Source organism: Ambystoma mexicanum, chromosome 1p, assembly GCF_040938575.1.
Source record: "Ambystoma mexicanum isolate Mex_15411 chromosome 1p, UKY_AmexF1_1, whole genome shotgun sequence".
NCBI classification, from domain to species: Eukaryota; Metazoa; Chordata; class Amphibia; order Caudata; family Ambystomatidae; genus Ambystoma; species Ambystoma mexicanum.
Genome location: NC_090921.1, coordinates 156,969,852 through 156,993,109, shown reverse-complemented (window position 1 = coordinate 156,993,109; position 23,258 = coordinate 156,969,852). Strand labels below are relative to the sequence as shown.

At 48.5% G+C, this 23,258-nt stretch overlaps 1 protein-coding gene across 3 annotated transcripts in view; it reads right to left on the bottom strand.

The window, feature by feature from the left end:
* NEURL4 (neuralized E3 ubiquitin protein ligase 4) overlaps positions 1-23,258 on the bottom strand; it is a 1,090,504-nt gene that overhangs the window by 120,420 nt on the left and 946,826 nt on the right. For all 3 annotated transcript variants that reach the window (XM_069645712.1, XM_069645703.1, XM_069645722.1), the window contains 2 exons: positions 15,155-15,248; positions 13,382-13,489 (listed from right to left, as the gene is read on the bottom strand). In XM_069645712.1, coding sequence (XP_069501813.1) covers positions 13,382-13,489; positions 15,155-15,248 — 202 coding nt within the window. The remainder of the gene's footprint in view (positions 1-13,381; positions 13,490-15,154; positions 15,249-23,258) is intronic.

Sequence of the window (23,258 nt, the reverse complement as noted above, 5' to 3'; positions counted from 1 at the left end):
AACTGGTTGTGCCCACCAGTCAGGGGAAGAAGCCTCTCCAGCCGGGAGATCTTCTCTGTCGTCGGGAAGTGGTGAGTCGGTTCTGCAGGGCTCCACCGGTGGTGTCGTCGTGGTAGGTCGGCTCAGCTTCTCCCTCGTCGGATTCTCAGGTCCTGTGGCGACTTCTGAAGTTCCAGTCCCCAAAGCCCTGCTTTTATGCAGCATACCCCCATTAACTCAGCCTAGCTGTCAATGAAACATGCTAAGTGGTGAGCTGGCCGGCTCACCACTTGGGCCAATCACACAAGATTGCGACTTGAGTTACCAAGGTAACTCAGTCCAGGGTGCCTAAACCCCCTCCCCACACCTCCTGTGGTACCCAGACAGAGTGGCCCCACTTTTGGAGGCTTCTGTGGAGAAGCCCGCCAAAAAGTGGAACAAAGGGCTCGACTTGGGTTGGAGTCACAGAAGAGAACACAAACGCCATTTTAGAATCGAGTCCTGGCAAAAAATAACAACCGGCGAATTAATATTAATTAAATAAACCGGCGGTATGTTCGAGGCTATGAGAATTAAATAATTAAAGTTGGTAGCCTCGAACAATGGGAAAATCCCATAGGAAAATATTTGCGGTCGAATATAACAAGTAGTTTCCACTGCCACCAGCCAAAACTCGACCAGGGAAGACGGAGACGTGCCCCCTCGACTAACAGACCCCGGGGCAATCGAATTGCCCCGACCAGTACGTCCACAATATGATGGTGCTTGGCACGGGCTGTTCGACCACAAACCTGTCTGGGGTGCGAAGAAAGAAAGTAAAACTGGTTGTGCCCACCAGTCAGGGGAAGAAGCCTCTCCAGCCGGGAGATCTTCTCTGTCGTCGGGAAGTGGTGAGTCGGTTCTGCAGGGCTCCACCGGTGGTGTCGTCGTGGTAGGTCGGCTCAGCTTCTCCCTCGTCGGATTCTCAGGTCCTGTGGCGACTTCTGAAGTTCCAGTCCCCAAAGCCCTGCTTTTATGCAGCATACCCCCATTCACTCAGCCTAGCTGTCAATGAAACATGCTAAGTGGTGAGCTGGCCGGCTCACCACTTGGGCCAATCACACAAGATTGCGACTTGAGTTACCAAGGTAACTCAGTCCAGGGTGCCTAAACCCCCTCCCCACACCTCCTGTGGTACCCAGACAGAGTGGCCCCACTTTTGGAGGCTTCTGTGGAGAAGCCCGCCAAAAAGTGGAACAAGGGGCTCGACTTGGGTTGGAGTCACAGAAGAGAACACAAACGCCATTTTAGAATCGAGTCCTGGCAAAAAATAACAACCGGCGAATTAATATTAATTAAATAAACCGGCGGTATGTTCGAGGCTATGAGAATTAAATAATTAAAGTTGGTAGCCTCGAACAATGGGAAAATCCCATAGGAAAATATTTGCGGTCGAATATAACAAGTAGTTTCCACTGCCACCAGCCAAAACTCGACCAGGGAAGACGGAGACGTGCCCCCTCGACTAACAGACCCCGGGGCAATCGAATTGCCCCGACCAGTACGTCCACAATATGATGGTTTGAACTGGTTTCTGTTAATAATTTGGGACTAGTAAAGCCAATGGTGACTTTACATGCCCTGGGAGACAGTAGTCAGTCCCAGGGTAAGGAGTCTATGGTGGGGTGTCACTATGACACCCCTGTGTTACTGCACGGAGGGTGCTGTGTAACACACATAGTAAAAACACATGAGGCCCTATGGAGTAAAGGACCCCATAGCCCATAAAACACATTACCAGTTAAAGGAACACCATAAATCATGTCCAAGAGTGGGAGAAAAAGAGTCTCACTCTTGGCAGGAGGAAAAAACAAACTCCAGAAATCCAGCAAAGCTGCTGGGGGACTCACTAGGTTAGGAAATTCAGCCTAAAGAGAGAATTCTCCCTAACAGCCTCCCTCTGGAACAGCCTCCCTGAAACTTGAGGAGAATCATTTCCGGTACCAGAAGCACCTCAAAACCTTTCTCTTTGCTTCTGCTGACTTCCTGGCTGATACTGATACTGTACTGGTTACCTGGCCACCCTCTCATCTCAGGCCCAGGTCCCCTCCTCACCAGTGGCACTCCTGCACTGCATTCCTGGGGACTGTTCTCTGTATCCCTACAGTCCCACTAACAGCACTTGACACCTGATGTCTGCACTCACCCTTGCACTTGCCACCTGCTGGCTTTACTTTTACTTTATTTTATTATTCCATGTACTGTCCCGCCCTCCTTGCCCCCCTAGCACTTTCCTCCTTCCCCTTCACTTGTGCAATCTGAATGACACCTGGCCTAGTAGGATCGTTGTCTGTCTTCCCTCTGTTCCCCCTCCCTTGCCTCCTTGTGCCTTGAAGCACTTGTGTATAGGAGCGTTATAAATATATCAGATGGACATGTCCAGAAGCTCGAAGTACCACGTCCTCCTGGCCCCATCCGTGGCAATTAGGATCATGTACTTCCTGAACTTTCTCAACCTCCTGATCACATGATCCTGATCACATGAGGAATGACGGGGACTGGAGGAAACTCATACATGATTGGAAACTCCCAGTCCACTATGAACGCGTCTCCTAGAGCTCCTCTTGGGGAACATTCCCGGAAGCAATAACAGTTTGGATTTTTGGTTGACCCTAGTCGTGAACAGATCCACTTGAGGGGTTCCCCAAAGAGTGAAGATCTCTAGAAGGACTTCCTGAGCTTGTTCCCACTCGTGGGAGACTGTGCTCTGCCTTCTCAGAGCGTCCGTGTTCTTCTCTCCGGCTAGGTGAACCGATGATGGAGATTCTTCTTGATTTGCCCAATACCAGAGCTGCATTGCCTCTCTGCACAGTGGTAGTGACCCTACACCTCCTCTCTTGTTGAGGTAGTACATGGCCACTGTGTTGTTCGTCATTATCAGGACATTCTTTCCCCGTGCAGAGGGCAGAAAGGCCCTCAGTGCTAGTTTGATGCCCTGAGCTCCAAAATATTGATATGTAGTTTGGACTATGATGGAGACCAACGACTGCTGACTGTCAGATCGTTGGTATGAGCTCCCCACCCTGTGAGTGAGGCATCCGTCACTACTGTTCTCTCCGCCCATGGTTGCCAAAAGGGTTCTCCCTTCAGAATTTTCTTACAGCCCATTGAAAGGATCTCAGTCTCAGGAGAGCCACTGCTACTAGAAACATGCAGGATGTTATGAGGCCAAGCAACCTCAAGAAAACGAAGGGCGGTAGACTGTGGGCATTCTGAAACCTGGTGACCATCTGAAGAATGTCTTGAGCCCTCACCTCGGGTGGCAAGCTCTTCCCCAAGGAAGTATCCAGTACAGCTTAGATGAATTGGAGTTTCTAAGATGGTGTCATATGGGATGGTGTCCAGTCAAATGGTCGACAGACAAATGGTCGACACAATTTGGTCGACAAGTCAAATGGTCGATTTTTTTTTATTTATATATATATTTTAGGTTTTCGTTTAGGGGAAAAAATGGGTTTTTAGCAAAATAAAGGGGGTTGGGGGACCCCCCCCAAAAACAAAAAAAAATGTGAAAACAACAAAAAAGAAAATTTAACCTTTTGGTGTCGACCATTTGTCCTGTCGACCATTTTTTTTCGACCAAATGACCTAGAACCATATGGGACGACTTCTGATTGATGAACACGCCTTGGTCAGCCAATCGTCCAGGTAGGGGTGGACGTGAATCTCCCCCCCCCCACCTGAGACTCACTGCCAACACTGCCATCAGTTTGGTGAAAATCCTCGAGTGCAGGTCAGCCCGAATGGCAGAACTCAAAACTGATAGTGAGAACCTCAGGTATTTTCTGTGCTTGAGGTGAATTGGCAAATGAAAATAAGCATCCTGAAGGTCCAATGACATCAACCAATCCTGGATTTAGAGTTCCTGGAGGATCCGAGAAAGTGTGACCATCTTGAATTTGTCCTTCCCGAGGAACTTGTTCAAGTAGCTCAAGTCCAAGATGGGTCTCAGTCCTCTGTCCTTCTTGGGTATTAGAAAATAAGGCGAGTACCAACCCTTGGTCCTTTCCGCTACAGGCACTGGTTCTAGCGCCTCTCTCTATCAGGGTTAAAAACTCCTGCACAAGGAGCGGATCCGGAACCCTCAAAGAGTGGCTCCCCTGTGGCTTGTTCTGAGGTCTTTTTTATAAAAGGAAGGCAGTAACTGTCGGCCATTCTTCTAGATGCTGAGAAAGTCTGCCCCCCCACTGGTGAACTGTGACTCAAGACCTCGGAGAGGTTTTGAGGCAGCTGATGCAGCGGCGGACGTTAAGGAAGCAGTTGCTTGAGCTGGCTTTGCACCCCTTCCTCGTCCACGATGAGAGAATCTTCTCTGGCCTCTTTGACTGGCCATTCCTCTCGCCCTTCCAACTGAGTAGTAGCAAAAAGATCTATCCCTCCAAGGTTGTGCACTAGGACAAAAAGGCTGTGGTTGCCGAATAGCGTCACCTAAAGATTTGGCTGCCGCCTTTGAGGTCTGCAACTTCTCAAGACTCTCGTCATTCTTGTTGCCAAAAAGGTGAGGCCCGTCAAAAGGCATGTTGAGAAGCCTGGATTACATGTCCGTGCAAGCCCCGACATCCGCGACCACGCAAACCTGCACGTAACGGTGCAGGTAGCCATGGCTCTGCTGATGCTATGAGCAGAATCCAAACCTGACGGAAGAGACTTGCACATGGGCTCTTTGCCGTCTCCAACAATGGCCAAGAAGCAGTCGCTATCATCCGCTTTCGGAACGTGCTCCGCTGCCATGGAAATACAGTCCCATAGAGTGAACATACACAAGTAGAGTTGGCAGGTTTCAGTGCCATGCTCCCTGCAGAAAATACCTTCCCTGCCCATCCATCTACACGTGTGTCATCCCTATCAGGAGGGATGGTAGGGTACGCCACCTGTTTTGATGTAGCAATAGCTGCCTGCACCACCAGACTCTCCGAAGTGGGGTGCTTTGACATGTAGTCGGGGTCACTACTCGAGGGGCAGTACTTTTTAGTCAAGTTCTTATCAACTGCCGGATTGGGTTCCAGTGTTACCCAGTTCCCGCCCACCCTTTTCTGCAAGGCCATGTGGAATGGCAAGATAGGATCAGACTGTGGACCTTTGTCTAAAACGTCAGCAAGGTCATCCTGTTCATATGGCAATGGAGGTCTACTCCAACCCATGTAATCTACAACGTTTGACATACGCTGTCTATAGGATGCATCTGCATGCTCCCCAGCCTCTGGCTTCCCAAACTCTAGTTCAGGCGAGGTAATGACTCCACTTTCAATTTGCAAATGATCATAAAGGTCCCTCATCCGGGACTCTTCCGCAGTGAAACCTTCTGGCACATTATGCGTACCATACTGTAGGCCAAATGGGGACTCATCAGATTGTTCCACTTCCTAATTGAAGAAAGACTTAAAGAAGTATTTTCTAGGCAAGGGAACATGAGATTTTTCAGGGATCATGGGTTTTGACCCAATTGGCTTTGACACCTGTAGTAGACGTCAAGGCTTTCTTTATCCGCGTCATTGGTTTTGATGGGGCGCTCTGCGTCGACAGGATAGCTGGTAAAGGAGGCGCAGCTGGCGTTGAAGTCTTCGGCGTCTATGTCGATGGTTTAGCAGGCATCAAAGGCGCCGAAGGTGTCGACGACTCAACTTTGACTCATATTTATGTCTCGAATGATCCTTCAATGTAACATCGGATCGAGGCCTCGAAGGCTCACGATGTGGATAGGATCTATATCCTGCGCAAGAGGGCGCATGAGCCTTAGGCTGAGACCTTTCCTTCCCGGCTTCTTTCGAAGGCGCGGTAGGAGCATGGCTTGGATTTTGCGTCTTAAATATTTTGAGCATTTCAGCCCTGAAGGCCTCCCACTCGGCTGAAGTGGATTTCTTGGTTGGACAAGCAACTCTTTCCGGGGAAGCATCCGACGACAAAGTCGGCTTACGGTGCCTTCTCTTCGACTTCTTAGAGGATGAAGACGAATGGTGTGAACCACTCCTCGAACTGGACCACTTGGCCTTCTACCTCCGAGGAGAGTCGCCTCTTGACTCATCAGTCGAAGGTTTAATGGATCGGGTAGGGGAATTTTTTTTAGGGATTTTGCCTACCTCCAGCTTCCTTTTCCATTTCCTTAAGGCCCTTCCAGTCATCGACTGGCACTTTGTGCAGTCGGAGGTGTCATGTTCCTCTCAGAGGCACCACAAACGGATTTGGTGCGGATCAGTCAGGGACATTTTCCGCAATCCCGACACTTTTTAAATCCAGACTTTAGAGTTGTCGATGTCGATGATGAAGACATCTCAATTTGATTTTTAATAAAGACGTCACAAGATGTGAAGAGGTACGCCGTATCTCTTCCGCAGAAAAACATAACTGAAGCCAACGCGCGTATGCTATATATGCCTTCAATGACATCATCCTCGATGGAGGCCTTCGAGGGACATTAAGTCTATGCCATCCACACAGCACTCTCTGCCGAGAATTATTTTTTCCGAAGCATCTACAGCTGGACGACCTGTGTCAAAAGATGAGGAACACATGGGAGGAAACAATCCAATCGAAGTGGTGTTTTACTTCTACTTTTGATTTGAAGTATGTATTCCCTTCTCCTACTATGTATAGTGTGCATAGGGTATTCCTAAATTGCATACAGGCAGCAGAACTATCTTGTCTGTACTCTCTTCATCTAATCAATGTAAAAGCTCCTTATCTGGTATCAGTGTCTAAATGCCTCTTAGATTTCCCATTCATTCATTTCTAATATCCTCCTGTGCCATGGAAACTGTAAGGAAACGCTCCATGGTAACTTAAAACTAAATATTTTAGACAACTGTATGACTAGCTACTGCAAAGTGTTTTTCTGGCAGAGCAATTTTGCTTCCTGATACTTTCAAGAATGCCGCCTCCGAATACAGTTGCCAACTCTTTCAGCGGTCAAGTTGTTTTACTCTGACATTTTTTTTAATCTAGTTAGCGCCACTGGGGCCTTCTCGCCGGGAGCCTCATCAGCAATGTCTTCCTATTGGGATTCCTGGCCAATGGACTGAAGGCACATGTGTGGTGCAGAAACCACATTCCGAAAGACCAGGTCCCTAATCCAAATGAGTCTGTGGGACCTTATCACTTGCCAGCGGGTCTGCAGGGCCTCAATTAATCCTTAATAGCTGCACCGGTCCGTCCCCTGGAGCAAATCTTTCACAAAGATCCCTGCATCCAAGAGGTAGCTACTCACAGCCCTGCCCCAGACTCCAATTCTTACACAACGATAAGCCCTGAACTCTTCAACTACTAAGCCTATGAGAACTTCCTCAAAATCAGATTTTGGACATCTTTTTTACCAAGTATTCTCACCCGAGTCGCTGGAGCGCTCGAGACATAGGACATCTTGGATTTTGGCGCCATAGTGCCCCCTGCCGTAGACTACACTTTTATGTTATTCTCATCATTGCACCTTTTGAAAGTAGCCCCTTATTATTCTTAAACATAGCCCTTATGGCACTTACAGGTTTGTTCTTCCTAAATGACATGCATTACTCACTGTAATCATACTTCTGATTCCATCTGCTTAGATTCACATGCTGTGCATATTTTCCAACCTCTAGTGGTAATAGTGGAGTATTGCATATTTTTTTCGAAGATCGAAAAGTGACGTCGACTTGGGCATGACTGTATCACTATCCCTAACGTGACGTGAAGTGTACCCAAAATCCTTCACTTGTCGCGGTCCTACTGGTTGTTTTTCTTCTGCCGTTAGGGATACTTGCAGAATGCGTGAGTGAGTACAGAAGAGAGAAGATGTAAAACGCCTATGGTCTTTGTTCGGGAGAATTCTCAAAAATGTGCTAATTCCCTTCTACCTTAGAGACCCCCAGCTCTTTTGGTGGACATTAGGACTTTTAATTTCTAACCTGGAGAGAGTGAGATCTTTTTCACACTATCATATATTGTTCTGTGATTTGGACTCTGTTTCTTTTGACTTTGGAGTCTGACAAACTCCATAGGCATCATCTTTGCATTCTGACACACAGCACCTTCAGTGCAGTGGCAAAGGGAAGTCTCTTAGATTTCGGAAAGGTTTAGAAACATTCTCTTGGTGAAACTACTGTTTCTAAGAGCGGTGAAGTGAAATTGACTTTACTTACATTTTGTAACTTTCTAGACCCAGCACACACTATCTTACAATAGGCTGCTGGAGGGGTTATTTATAATTCCTTTTGTCTAGTTTCTCATGTAACATTTTTATGTTACCCTTTCTACAATTAATGGCTGGTGGCAGTGGTTTACCTTTTGCTACCATTGTGTGTTTTACCACAGGCTGCGTTTGCAGCTGCAGTAAAGCACCCATGGGTGCCCATTTAGTCAAAATGGCCCAGTCTTTTTTCGCCATTTCTTATCAGAAAGGTCCTTCTTGAGATTTACCTTGCGTGCCAAGCCAGGTTTGGTCCCTTAGTTAGTTTTGTCTTTGGCAGGATTCACGAGTGAAACCCGCCTCTGGCTCCAGTATGTCTGGCAGGGGCAAAAAGTGAGGGAGGTGCCCGAAACTCCCTGTGCTTAATCCCCTTGGTTGCAGAAATGCACCCAAAGGTGATTGGCTGGCTGGCTGTCCCGCAAGGACAGCCACCCTGCTGTGTGATTGATGGCTAGGCTGAAATGAATGGGAGGAACCTGCATAAAAGGCAAGGCTTTTGGCTTGGAAGGCAGAGTCGACCACTAGATGAAGGAATCCGAAGAAGAACTTTGAAGAGACGCCTGATGCAACTCCTGGACCATTGGTTTGCCCGGTGAAGACCTGCTGCTGTGCTGAAACTCCGAATTCGTTTTGACTAGAGAAGCCCTGCATGGACAACTTCTCCCCTTGAGTTGGTGGGACCAATCAACTCCAAAGTGAACTCGGTTGGACATCCTCTCGAAGCTGGCTGTACTTCCATTGCTGCTGGTCCCGAAGTGCCAGGGAGAGGAAACATTGTGCAAGACTTTTACTTACCTGCAAAAAAAATCTTGAGCTACCCTGGACATTGTTCAACTAACATTGGCTGACCTGACTCCTTAAGAGACTCTTCTTATCTTTGACTCTGTGCCTTTACCTTTCGCCCAGGAAAAGGTTACATTTACTTGACATTGGAATGTTCAAAATGTACTTACCTGTTTATGAATTATTTTTAAAAAATTATTATTATTGTTTAATCAAAAAAGATTTTTACAATATTGATGTCCATTTGCGTCTTTCTCAGCCGCGTTGTTTCTCTCGTGTCGAATTAATGGGTCTTTGGCTGTCGATTATGACCGCCTTTCTACCTCATCATGGGTGGACATCGAGGAGTCTGTGGTGATGTATTCCAGAATTTTTGCTGTGGCGATTTGCCAGCTCGTTCTGTCACCCCTGATGAGCCTGCACCACCATGTTTCTTCCTCTTGTAAGATGTCTATTCCGGCGACATGAGACAGATATCGCGGTGTCTTATTGAGCGGGTTGTGGGGCAGACCATCAATAGGTGTGGTATTGTTTCTTGTGCTGGCGGCGTTGAGTTGTGGCAAAATCGACACCTAGAAGATTGCGCAACACCTCTGATATGTAGAATTTAATTTGTTTTCAATAAATGTAGCCGTGCACGCAATATTAAGTTGCGAGTCTGTCTATTCGGGAATTTCTTTATCAGAAATTGCAGTTCATTCAGTGTTTTCGTATTGACTGGTAAATGCGAAGTAAGGTGTAATTTTGCCGCTGTTTCAATTGTCTCTGCCCAGTCCGCATCCTTGAGTTTACGTAGGATTCTGCACGGATTGTGTATAAGTTCTTCTTCGTCTGATGCGATCATGTGAAGCAGGGCTTTGTTTTCTCTTTGCCAATTTGTCAGCATGTCGGAATTGCCTGTGTCCATCTCGCGTTTGATCATCTTGAAGATTTCGTTGCTGTCGGGCATTCTGCACTTCCTATATAACATGATGGTATTACAGCTTACCGTGCATTCTAGGGACTGGAGGCTCAATTCACCACTTTGTGCGTCACCTGAGGTTGAGTTAGGGAGCTTGAGCACCTGTCGCCAAAACGAGGCTTCCAGTTTGGGCCATAGTGTCTTTGGGATGGTTGGCATTGCTTCAGTGCCATATATTACCGCAGGCACCACCTTCGTTTTGTAAAAATTGAGTGTCGGAATGAGGTAAAACTTCCCAAATCTATGGCCTTTGCCTGAGCCACTAGCTTTTTGAGCTTTGCGTGCAGTACTGATTGCATGGTGGTTTCATGCGTCGAAATGTCTAGGTGTACTCCTAGGTACTTGAAGGTTTGGACAATCTCAATTTTTGCTTGTCCCAGGTGCCAGTTTGCGTCATTGAATTTCTTTTCATGTTTTTGTAAGATCATGACTTTGGTTTTTTCTTTGTTGATTTCGAGGAAGTTTTAGTTTGCGTACTGTAGGAGGCCATTGAGTTGACGTTGCAGTCCTATTGGTGTCTGATCAAATAGCGTGAGGTTGTCGGCATAAAGGAGGCGGCTAATCGCTGTGTTTCCAATTTTTGGAGGAAAAGCTCTAATCCGCTTCTCGCTTTCTTGGAAGTCTCCGATGTAAGCCAGAAAGAGAGCTGAGGCTAGCGGGCACCCCTGTTTCACCCCTCGTGCGATGGGAATTTCTATTGAAAGTTCACCTTCGCGACTCAAGCGAACCCTCATCGAGGTGTTGTGGTATAGGGCATGAATGGGGGCTATAATGTTTTCTGGACAGTGCCAGGCTTTTAGTTTCGTCCACAAGCGAGATCTTTTGACACAATCAAACGCTTGGGTGAAGTCTACGAACACTAGAAACAGCCGTTGTCTGTGTTGTAGGGCTTTGCTTTTCAGAATGCTGTAAACCAAGATGTTGCCGGTTGTTCCAGCTTTTTTTTTTAAGCCTGCTTGAAGATTGTCATTGCAGCAGGCAGTCGCTGCCCAGGTTTGGAATTTCTTCAAAAGCAGTGTTGCATAGACTTTTCCCAGGGCGTCCAGTAGGGCTATCGGGCGGAAGTTCGTAGGATCCTTTAGATCTCCCTTTTTGTAAATTGGAATGATTGTGGCTCTTGTCCGTGATGTGGGTAGAGATCTTGTGTCAGCACAGCGCCGAAAGATGACACTCAGCAGTTCAGCCCACTCCTTAGGGTGAGTCTTGAGTTCGAAGTTGGTGATGCCATCCGGGCCGGGTGCTCTCGAATATTTTAGTTTTTTGATTGTTTCTAGAATGTCTTCTGTTTCTCCCAGATTGATTCACTTCGAGAGTCCTTGTTGCCGTTCTCCTGTCAATTGTGACGGATTTGAACACTACTGAGAAGTGCTTTTCCCAGGTAAAAATTGGTTAATGTTGTTCAAGATTTGGTTTTCCAATGGCTTATCTTTGGCTCTTAATAAAGACCAGAAGTCTCTTGTGTTGACTTTTGTGTTCGACTGATACAGTTTTTGTCTATGAAATCTTACCCAGGCTTTGTATTCTGTTTTGTGTACTTTGATTTTTGTACAGTCCTCTGTTGTTGATTGCTGTTTTTTTGCTAGTCTCAGCGCTTTTCTGTGGTCGCGTCTTCTTTCGACTAATTCTTTGTTGTATATGTGGTTTGTGCAGGTTCTTGTTGCGCTCAAAATTTTTCTTGGATGCATATGTGGGTTAAGCAATGGTTGGTAGTCGACTGTGTTGCTTTTTCCCGGTTGAACTTTTGCTTTATATTTTAGCGTTAAGGCCTTTATTGCTGCGGCGCTCAGTTTTAGCCGTGATCCCTAAACGTTGGGCTCAATTTGTAGGCTTGCACAATTCTTCTTGTTACTTGGAAGATGCGCGCATGTCTCTAGTAAGTTGTGATCGCTTACTGGTGTACGCTGCACGTCAAACGATGCAATAACGTGTAGAAGCGGCTGTGAGACAAAGATGTAATTGATTGTTGAGGCCGAGTTGGCTCGCTCCCAAGTTGGTATTCTGTTAGTCTGTGCAAAGACGTCATTCAGTTTGTGAAGCCCATGTAAGTGGGTGAAGTTAGCCATACGGTGCCACGTTGTTCTGCCGGAGATTGAGTTTTTTACTCTGCCTTTTTTCTGCGTTTTACAGACTGCATTCAGGTCACCGCATAAGAGTACAGAGGTCACTAAATGCATTGTCAAAGCCATGTCGATCCTTTGCTCACACAGTGAGATGAATCTTTCTTCAATGATTGCAGCTCGGTTCCAATAGGCGTTGACGATTACTGCCGTGTTGAATGAGTCTTTGTCGTTCCAGGTTACTGTTAATGCTAAGATGGACAGGTTTGCAGATAATGTCTTTCCGATGGATATCGCACATCCATTGCGGCATGCGATCATCAGTCATGAGGTAGGGCGTCCGGCGTGTCCTTTAAAAGCTGGGGCTAGGATGATTTGGTAGCCTTCCATGGTTGGTGGATGTAGTAACCAGGTCTCCTGGAGACATATGATGTCATAGTCTCCAAGATTGACCTCTCCAGGCACTGTCAGGTGTGAATGTCCTCGAGTATTCCACATACAATAAAGTTTTGCTCATGGAAGATCTTCTACATGGTGTGTTGTTGATGTCTTGATGACTGTGTTCATGAATTGCTATTTCTTTTGTTGCATTGTGAGAGCTTTTGGTAGCCACAAATTCCTTGTTTGTTGTCTTGATTTGGGTTTATGAATTATTTGTTAACCTTTGTTTCATTCCCATAATAAGTGACACTGTGATACTGTGTTGCAACCCTACTGCTCACATTGACCCCTCTTGAGATAAGCCTGCTGCTCAGCCACACTACCAACCTGTGTAGTACAGACGTATACCAAAGGTTGGGTTCCTATTGCCAGGAGGTCAAGGTTGCTGTAGTGCACCCAGAGGGTACTGAACACAATCTTGCCTAACAGACTATAGGCACATCATGTGATGCTAAGCAGATACACAAGCATCAGAAATGCTTTATCAAATCCTTTAAAAAAAAAAAAAACTAAAGATAACGTCCAAAAAATAAACTTACAAGCAACTCTGATCTAACTCCTGTGTATCACTTCTTGGCACCCCACAGTCCTCTACAGAGAACATCATCAATGCATCAATTAGAATCTAGGAAGAATGGATCATGAGATGAGATATTTATTCTTAAAATAGCATTAACTGTTAATGCAAGTCAAGAATGAGGCGCAGAAAAGAGAGATAAGAAGATGAGGAAACAATCCAAGTGAGTGAATCCAGGAACCCATTGCATCTTGAGAATGTGCCTGCATAGCTCAACACGGGAATGAGTGGTCATGCACCGGGAGCGATTTTTAATTTGACATCACTAGAGAATACTGGAAAGCATTTTCTCACACGTTTCATGTGGCTTCACACTTGGCTACTGCAGAAAAAGAAAGTTAAATCTCACTTAACTAGTCCTTCCACACATCTCAACACCTTCTCACCTGGAAGCATGAGAAGATCGCGGAAGCGGGAACACAAAGCATGGTATTCACAGGTTTTAACAGTGTGTACTTCCAGCGGTGGTGTCCAGCTCACACTCTCTTTAATCCCTGTGGGCATAGAAGGCATGTCAGAATTAAGATACAGCATGGGGCTGTAGATGCAACATATTTAAGTCGGGGTTGCACTCATTCACTAAATTCTAGATGGTAGAAAACTACCTGCTTCTGGAATTCTGAGGTAACAGCTTACACATCTGATTCATCATAATTAGAGTGGTAGGAGAAAGATGAGCAGCAATACAATGGTAGAGGGGCAGTTAAGGGGGTCCTTGCTGATATCTGATTTTCCTACAGTGAGGCAGTAATTCACAGTGTGATCGAGTATTCAAAAATGTGTTTAATTTTATCCAAACTTCATATCAAACAGTCCTATAATTGAATGCCTTGCTAACCAAGGTCAAGGACAAGCATGGACCTGGTAAATGCAGAAGGAGAACTGACTCAACAGCTTAACAGCATAACTACCAGAACTTATGCCGATCTAAGTCATGTTCCACTGTAACTAAGGAACCTGCACTTTTTCCCTGCACGTTTATAACTGTGTTTTTTAACTAATGATTGCAATCAACAAGCCTTCTGTAACAAGCGCTATGATGCCCGAGGGCCGCTGGCACTATACAAAAATAAATAAACATCTGCAATGCACCTTCATTAGTACTTCATAGGGGTCCCACAGAGAAGCCTATACAACCTCACAGGTATTATGAAGGGTCTAAGAAGTCCCACTACCGCTGCACCTCCTCAGAGGTATTCTTCCTTTTCTCACTTTCCCCGAGAAGATCACTGTCTCCAGAGCCCTGGTTCGCTCTAGGCTGGCAACAGCCTTTTTCTAAATCTACCTGCCTCTACTTTTTGCCCACTGCAAATAATCCAGAACAGGACTGCAAGATTTGTACTTGGCCTTAAGCCCAGGGATCATATCTCTCCAGCCCTGAAATGTATCCTCTGGCTTCCGGTGGCTGCAAGGATCAAGTTCAAGACCCTCTGCATTGTCCCCAAGGCTTTTTGGGGCCCGGGACCCCACTACATCCAAATCTCTCTTCCTAAGCACTTTCCTTCTCGAGCCCTTTGCTCATCCACATCCACCACTCTGAGGGTCCGGCGCTTCTCTAGGCAGATTGTGGGGAGTAGATCTCTCCTCGGCTGGTGCCTCCTTTTGGAACAGCCTCCCTGCCCCTCTCAAACTTGAGCAGTACCACCTAAGGTTTCGGAAGCAACTCGAGACCTTGCTTTTCACTTCTGCTTTCTCTCTGTCTCTCTCCCTTGCTATGTACTTGCCCGCCGCACGAACTGTTACCCGGCCACCCTCTGAATCTAAATGGGCACCAGGCTCCCTCACGAAAAGTAGCCCCAGGCACTGCCTCTGGGCTTACCCCACACATGTGTATAGGTGCGTTATAAATGCCATATCGTATCACTTAGGGACTGTATCTGCACCCCTACAGTCCCCTGCCTCCTTGCACTTACCCAGAGCCTGCCACCCTGGAAGCACCTACTTGAGCTTTCCTCCCTTCCTCCGCCTGGCACTTCTCTCCCCTCCCCTTGCACTTGCACGATCTGAATGACAAAAGGCATAGTAAGATAATTTGTTTTGTCTGCCCTTTGTCTCCCCTTCCTTGTCTTGTTGCGCCCAGAAACACTTGTGTGCAGGCTCGTTAAAGGACTTATCATATCAAGGGTTGTTGAATAATAGGGATCAGTTTATCCACTTACCATCAACCATATCTGCTTTCTCCATGTCGGCTCGGCAACGGGACTGCACGCTGTCTCCACCTGCTGCTGGTACATCATTTGCCACTATGGTAACCTGGACAAAAAAATTATAATCAGCAATACAGAAAACTTATGAGATTGATTGTGGAGGGAAATGGAGTAGAGAGTTGGCATTAACAAATAAATAAGGAAATAGCTTGGTATCACCAATGAAGACCGACAAATATGAGAGTTCAAGGGTGTTCATTGAATTTTAGAGGGTTGGTTAAACGCCCATCTAAACCTAAATCTAAGCATGGGAGCAAGCTGCAACCATCCAATAATAACAGAGTCTTAGTCGAGTCTGTTAAAATAAAGGGGCCTATGCTAATAAACCTATTGCCAGTCCTTACTTCTAAATACAAAATGGTGTGGGACAGTAGTGTATGCAAATAAAAATGGAAAAGTGTTCAAGTAACAGTATGTCGGGACAGTTGAGTAGTTGGCCTCCTTTCCCTACGCTTTCAGCTCGGGACAAGGCAGCATGCTCAAGCCTCGCGCACACTCTGGCTACCTTGGCACGTGGACACAGTTCAGTAGTTCAGCTGGTCTCACACCACTCTGACAAAGCTTTTAAGAAACAAAAAGGATTCTTAAAAGAAACGTCTCTTGTCAAAACATAGGCTTGCACCGCCTTGAAACAGAAGTTCACTTTACTTGTCAAAACACTCAGTATTGCCTTCCTTCCCAGTGACTGCTGGTACTTTTAGTTCCTTTTGTTACTTGTACAGTTCAATATCTCAGAATCAGGACCTTCTGTGCCAAAGTCTCTTCTTAACATCTTTTTATTGTTTTATGATAAATGGTTCAACATATCAAACAATCCCTCCCATTCCCTCTCCCCTCCCACTTACCCCCCCAGAGCGCCAAGATACCCTCAAGCCTGTCGCACTCACGACAACAAGAATATCATAAGTCATCCATAAAGGTCTAACAATTTCAAATTTTGCGGGCGCTACTGCTTTCGAAAATCTCCTTTTAGGTATGTCAGCGTTTCTCCCCACTCAGTTGCAAAGTTCTCCAGATTATTGACTACATACGTGGCCCATTCCAGAGCGACGAACTCCCACATTTTCCGCAGCCAATCCTGCTCCGTCAGAACCGCGGGCCCCTTCCATCTCTGAGCAATAAGGGACATTGCAGCAAGTGAAAACATAACCTTTGCTTTATCTTGGCCCTTCCCCGTATCCCCGTCCCCCAACTTCAACCTCCCCATTAAGATCGCACGAGGATCTCGCCCCTCTCCAAACGCCTGTTCCCGAGCCAGCGCGATACGGCTCCAGAAAGGTCTAATTCTGAGGCAATCCCACAAAATGTGAGCAGCCGTCCCTTCCTCCCCACACCCCCTCCAACAGTCTTTAGAAGTTGCTGGAATATCGCATGCAGGCGAGAAGGGGTGTAGTGCCATCCAAAGATGTATTTATACCAAGCTTCTTGTAGATGTGCTGCTCTTGCCCACTTAGGTAGTCCCCTCACGGCCTCTCCCAGTCCTCCCTCTCTATTCTCGTCCCCAGAATCTGCTCCTATCTTTCCATGAAACCCAGTTAGTTTTTGGGGCTCTGTCTCCCAGAAGTTTGTAGAGACCTAAAATTAGCCCTCTAGACCCCTCATGCGTTAAGAGGAAGCTCTGGAACTGCGTTGTGGTCCGCGTGGCCGCGTTCCTCACCTCCTCAGTCATCACCCAATGTCTGATCTGGAAATACCTATGCCTTTCCCCTTCCCCCCGGTCAAATTCTCTCTTGCACTCCAAGTACGTTTTCACAGTCTGCCCTCAGAACATGTCCCTGTTAACTCTGCACCCCCCTTCTTCCCACTTCCTGAAAGCCCCTTTTTTCCAAACCTGGGGTGAAGTCCCTATTTCGAAATATCGGAGTGAAAGGGGTGGGGAATGTTGTGAGCCCCAACTTTCTTACCGCACCATCACAAATATCCGCCAGGCCCTTAGTTCTGGCGCTGAGATATAAATGACGTGGCCTAAGGTGGCGCGGGAGCCAGAGGACCTCACCCAGGTGATGTCGGGCCACCCCCTGTCCATTTAAGCCCACTGATTCCCGTGCTCTTCCAAGAACCACTCCTTAAGCACTCGCAACTGCGCAGCTTCATAGTATCGGCATGGCCCCCATCCCCCCTTGCAGCCATCAACAAGCGTCTGGCTAATCGTGGTCTCTTGCCCTCCCATATGAATTCCTTCGCCGTCCAATTCTCCAAAAAAGCCAGCGGGAACCGGGGAGCGGGACCGCCTGAAAGTGGTAAAGAAGCCTGGGCAGAATCACCATTTTAAGTGCCGCCCCTCTCCTCAGCCATGATATTCTGAGGGCACTCCACTTGCGGAGGCCCTTTTTAATTGCTTTCATTATGGGGACGTAGTTCGCCGCTTACCACCCCTCCAAAGCTGGGGTAATTTTCACCCCAGGTATCTTATTCCTTCCAGGCTCCATTTAAAGGGACTTTCCTCCTTAAGATCCTCAGCCTCCCTAGCTTCCAGAGAAATTCATAAGCTCTGATTTCTGCCAGTTGATCTGCAAACGGGACACCTCTGCAAATTTGGCCCAAAGGTCCATACTCATTTTAATGGACCCCCTCGGGTCGGTAAGAATGAGGAGCATGTCATTGGCAAAAGCCACCACCTTCTGCTGACCCCCTCCAAAAGCTATGCCCCAGATGAGCTCTGCCTCCCAGATCCCCTGCAGTAGGGGCTCCAAACAGATTGCATATAGCAAGGGGGAGAGTGGACACCCCTGCTTAGTCCCCCGCCTCAAACTAAATGGATCTGATGTTGCCCCGTTGACCACAATGCGTGCAGAAGGACTTTGATAGTTGGCTCGGACCATAAAGATGTAATCTGCAACCAATCCCATCCTCTCCATAACCTGGAACAGAAATTACCACTCCACCCGGTCAAATGCCTTTTCCACATCCAAGGCTAGGAACACCGCCGGAGTGGCCGTTTTCTCCGTCTTTTCTACCAGGTGGGCTACCCGCCTGATGTTATCAGACGTCTGTCTCCCCAGAACGAACCCCGCTTGGTCAGGGTGGATCAGGGTCGGGAGGTGCCCCTCAAGCCTCTTCGCCAGCATCTTAGTATTACAGTTTCGCACCTATATTGATAAGCGCGATAGGCCTGTAAGAGGAACACTCCTCCGGGTCCTTCCAAGGCTTGTGGATGAGTGTGATTTTAGCCTCCTCCATTGTCGAGGTGAATCACCCCAAAACCTTGCAGGAGTTAAATAACTGCGTGACATGCGCAGTAAGAATCTGGGAAAAGGTCCTGTAGCCTCCCTCGCCGTCTGAGATAAACTAGGGAGAGGCAATGCCCCGAGAAAATCCCTCTGAGGATGCTATGAAGAATATAATGTACTATAAAATCGCACTAAGCGACCCTTTATATCCTCTGTGCGCGCTAGTCTGATACCGTTCTCGTCCCACATTGCCGTGATCACATTCTGCTCCCCTCAGAAGGCACGCTAGCAATGAATCTGCTTTATTGGCCTTCGCGTTTTACTTTTGCCTGACCATAAGCATAGCTTTCCATGCTTTTTTGATCCTCAGGACCCCCAACTGGCCCTCAGCTAGAGTGTATGCCCGAATTGCTTTCCTGGAGGGCGCCTCCCCCATCCCTAGCCTTGCCGCCTCTCCCTCCCGCTCCAATTGTGCCTCCAGTAGCCTTATTTGTCTATTCCTTTCCGACTTGAGGGCGAGGAGCTTCCCTCTCAATGTGGCCTTAAAGGCGTCCCATCTTGTGCCCAAACTTGTGTCGGTCCTGTTGTTCGTCTCAAAGAACACCCTTATTTTTTCCCCAATCTCTTCCCGGATCACCCGGTCCCTCAGAAGTTCCTCTGGAAATGTCCACCTCCACACCCCCGGGCTTCGCCTACCCAGGCCCATCCTCATTTGCACTGTTTTATGATCTGCTATGCCCATGGGACCAGTCTCCACCCTTCCTACCAGACTCACTGACACCCATATGTAATCAATTCTCGATTGAGACCCGTGAACCCCCGAGAGGAATGTGTGCCCCCCCCATGGCCCTCCACACGTCCCTTAGCCCGCCTCCTCAAACCGCTCCCAAAGTTGGGGAGAGGCAAACGCCCCCCCCCCTGTGCCGTCATGTGCTGTCTGATCCAACCGTCTATCCCAGGCCAAGCTGAGGTCACCCAATATAATGACTTGCCCTCTTGCAAAGCTCTCCAGGACCCCCAAAGTCTGGAGGGCCAAAAAACTGTCCTGACCCACGTTTGGCACGTACACTGAAGCTATGGTATAGGGGATACCCGTAAGCTCTCCTCTCACCAGAACATACCTGCTGTTCCTATCCCTGAGAACATCTTGTGTCCTAAAATCAAAATTCCTCCCGAAGGCCAGCGCCACCCCTCCCGTTTTTGTGGGCCCTGACGCGAAGTGTATCTGGGTGAAGCCCCTCAGTCTCAGGTGGCCCTGATCCCTTCTCAGAAGGTGAGTCTCCTGGAGCACCAGAACATCCAGGGCGTGCGTCTTAGTAAACTTCCCTAATTTCACTCTTTTCAGAGGGGTATTGAGGTCTCCCTCCTCCCCTTCCCCTGCCCCCCCCTGCACCCCCAACTTGGAGAGCTGTCGGACTCCCCCTCCCATCCCCCGGACATATCTGTCCTTGCTTGTTCCAACATGTTTTCAGCTCCCCCTTCATAGCTCTGCGTGATGCCCATTTCCCACCACCCCCTTCAAAATATCTACCATGACTCAGACCCCATTTATTACCCTGATCCACTCCCCGCCTCTTTTACTCCCTCCCGGTCATTCTCCCCCCTCAGGGTGGCTCGCCTCCTACTCCTTTCCCCCACTGTCGAACATGCCCAAGGTTTAGCCCCATCTCTCTGGCCCGAGGTGGCTGAGGGCTCGCCCCCTGGGTCCTACCTTTCCCCGTCGAACTCCAAATGTAGTATGTTTGCCACTTCCTGTGGTGTAGTTGCCCGCCTCTGGACCCCCTCCCATTCGAACAATAACCCGAAGGGGAATGTTCACTTGTACTTTATTCCTTTTCTGGCGAGTTCTCTCAGGACTGGTCCCATGCTGCTTCTTTTCACTAGCGTGCTGTTCGCCAGGTCCTGAAACAGGGCGATCTTGTGTCCCTTGTAGTGCACCGGTGCGTGCAACCTAGCCGCGCGCAGCACCGCTTCCTTTTGTCCATATCTGGCAAATGCCACCAGATCGTCAAGTGTGGCCTGGCGTTCGGGCCCGTGGGTGAGGGGGGCTTTTGGGAGGGGAGTGGTGTCGACAGACTCTGTGCACTCTGTTCAATTCTATCGCTTCCGGGCCCCCCCTCACCCAAGAGGTCAACAAAGATCCTCTGGACTTCCCCCTTCAGTTCTCGGTCAGCCACCGATTTCAGTAAGAATTTAATCCTGATGTTGACCCTTCTAGATCTATTTTCAAGGTCCTCCACCTGGGCTTCCAAATTTTGCGTCGCCAGGTCCAATCGGTCGATTGCCTCACTGTTAGCCGTTGTGCCCTTTTCTGTTTCCTGAAACCCTCTTCCCAGTAAGTCCGTTCTTTCCCCTAGCTGGGCCATTTCTTGTTTCAGCTCTCCTAGCGCTACATTCAGATCTGTTCTCATCAGCTGAAATTGGTTCCGAAAGGTTGTAGCTAGAGTCTCTCTCAAAGCCTGCATTTCACCTCTGAGGTCCTGTCTGTCATTTGTGCCGAGTCCGCAGCCCCGTCCTGGACCAGTCGCTCTTTCAGCTGACCATTGTCGCCTCTGTTGTGTTCCCTGGCTTCCATTGCGGGCCACAGGGTGGGGTAGGGGTCTCCCACATGTTGGCCGGTCTTCGCCGTTTTCCCCTTAGCCCTGGAGGACATCTAAACTTGCCGCGTGTCCCCTGTCCAAGCGTGCCAGCTCCTTAGTTGACTGCTGGTGACCCTGGCTGGTCAGTACGTCGATGCCTGCCCACCCCTCCCCTCCCATTATCTGGGGAGTTCAGCTAGCGCTCCCTGGATCACCTCTCTGCTCTCCCTGGTCCAGACCTGAAATTAGCTGCTGATGGGGCGTAGCCGTCCTCGCCTTTCCCAGCGCAGTCTTCCAAGACAATGACCCCTTCCGGGCCCAGCTCCACAGTCTCCTACAGCTGCGTTGCCTCCTGGACGTAGTGTCCCCAATCTTCTATGTAGAGGCCTCACTCGGTCTCCATGGGGGCACCGCCAGCCCAGGCTGGGCCTGGTTAGTCCTCCCCCCACAATTCACCTGGCCGGGCCTTCTGGAACCTGTAAATCCTCTCCCCACAGTTCGCCTGGCCGGGCCTCCTCCTCACCGCTTCCCCGGTTGCCCGTTCTTCACCATGGGGCGTCGGCACCTCCTGTCTCCGCCTCCCCACCGATTAGTGCTGCTTCCTCGGTTGTCTTACCGGCTCACGGCCTTTGGAGCTCCAAGTCAGTGCTCCTCCTCAGCTGCCCCACCTCAGAGCAGCCGAGCCCTACCGCAGCAGGGGTTCAGACGTCGTTCCTCTTGCCGGCCCACACCAAGCCCTCTCCCCAATGGTCTCCTGCACACCGGGGCTCCCTCTACGCACTCCAGCCTCACAGCTCCCCGTGCCAGCAGCCTCCTCACCTCGTCCGCACCTGGGGAACCGGGGCAGGGCGCTGTCGCTGGTCTCTTCGCAGCGCTGGTCTGTGATCCGCGCCACCCTGCTTGCTTTGCAGGGCCTCCCTGCCCGCGCACAGGGAGCCCGCCAGAGGCGCCAGATGAGCGCTCTCACCCGCCCCAGTCCGGAGGCTGCGCCGCCGTAACCTCGAGTCCCCAATTTCTACTGGCACCTCGAGGCCCTTCACAGCTCCGCCAGGTCTCCGCAATTCTACTTCTGCCTCCTGCACCTTGGGGTGGTGGGATCTCCAGGTATAAGGCCTCAGAGCCCAGGAGCAGCCGTCGGCACGTCTACTCGTTGCCGGCGGCCATCTTGGAACCCACTACAGAAGGTTTGATGTAGCAAACAAGACACAAACTTCCTTTCCTTTGTCAAGATTCTCACATTCTTAAGTTCACGATTGATCTCCCTCTTTCGGGCTCCGACAATGGATCCGCCTCATTCTGTTCAGATCCCTTTCCCCATAAGAATCGCAGACTTTCAACGCTGAGCAGGATTTTCCTTGACCTGTTGCACGACCACTTCGATTTACAATTCTTTGCAACTTTTTAACTTTCACTTCTGTCACTTCTAAGCTGGATACCTTTACAGAGACCTTTGATTGGGCACACACGCGGTGCCGGTCCACTCGGTCTCATAACTTTGCTCTTTTGGACTACAAGTCCCAGAATGTACATTCAAGGTTTTGTTTCCACTTCGCCAGTTACAGGACCTTTTAGGATTTACTCAAAGTTGTTATTCCGCCTTAGCTTCCCTCGAGTCACAGGGTCGCCATCTTTTACCCTCAGGGATGAGGTGTTAGCGGGTCTTCAAGTGTTCCAGATTTTGAAGTGGGAGTATTTTACTCACTATTTTTTTTATTTGAGAGTTAAATGATTTTTCGGGGACTACAAATAGAAGTCCATATCACATTGGGAGCATTCTAGAAGCGACTAAAAATATTTTAACTGGAAATTAAAATGTTTTTGTAATAATTATTTTATTGCACCTAGTTATTCATACCCATAAGATACGTTTACATCTTCAGTTTCTTCCTGTGGTACTGCATGCACTAATGGTCCAAACATATCCATGGAGCCGTTTGAGTGACAGTGGGACACAATTTCCTCTTTTTTGTTGGTAGTAGTGACTCCCTATTTTTTATTTTTTGGGAGCATTTGCCTATTTTTTAGAGAGTAAAAGTGGCCGATACACCCCTTATCTGTACAGCTGGGGTCCTCAATGGGGATTCACTCGAGGTCAGGGTCCCAGCACCTGCCCCTCAACTATCTGGGTTTCTGGAACAAGCACTGATTTAAACACTACCAGAAAAGTGTAGCTGGAGTTTTGGTTTTCTGGGGCATGGCTCCCCTGCCACACAGTAGCCCCCTTTGTACTCACAGGCTTCAGTGTCTCAACAGCCCCACCACACCCCTTTTCTGGCTTCCCAAGGCTCTCGCAGCTGCTGCCTTCTT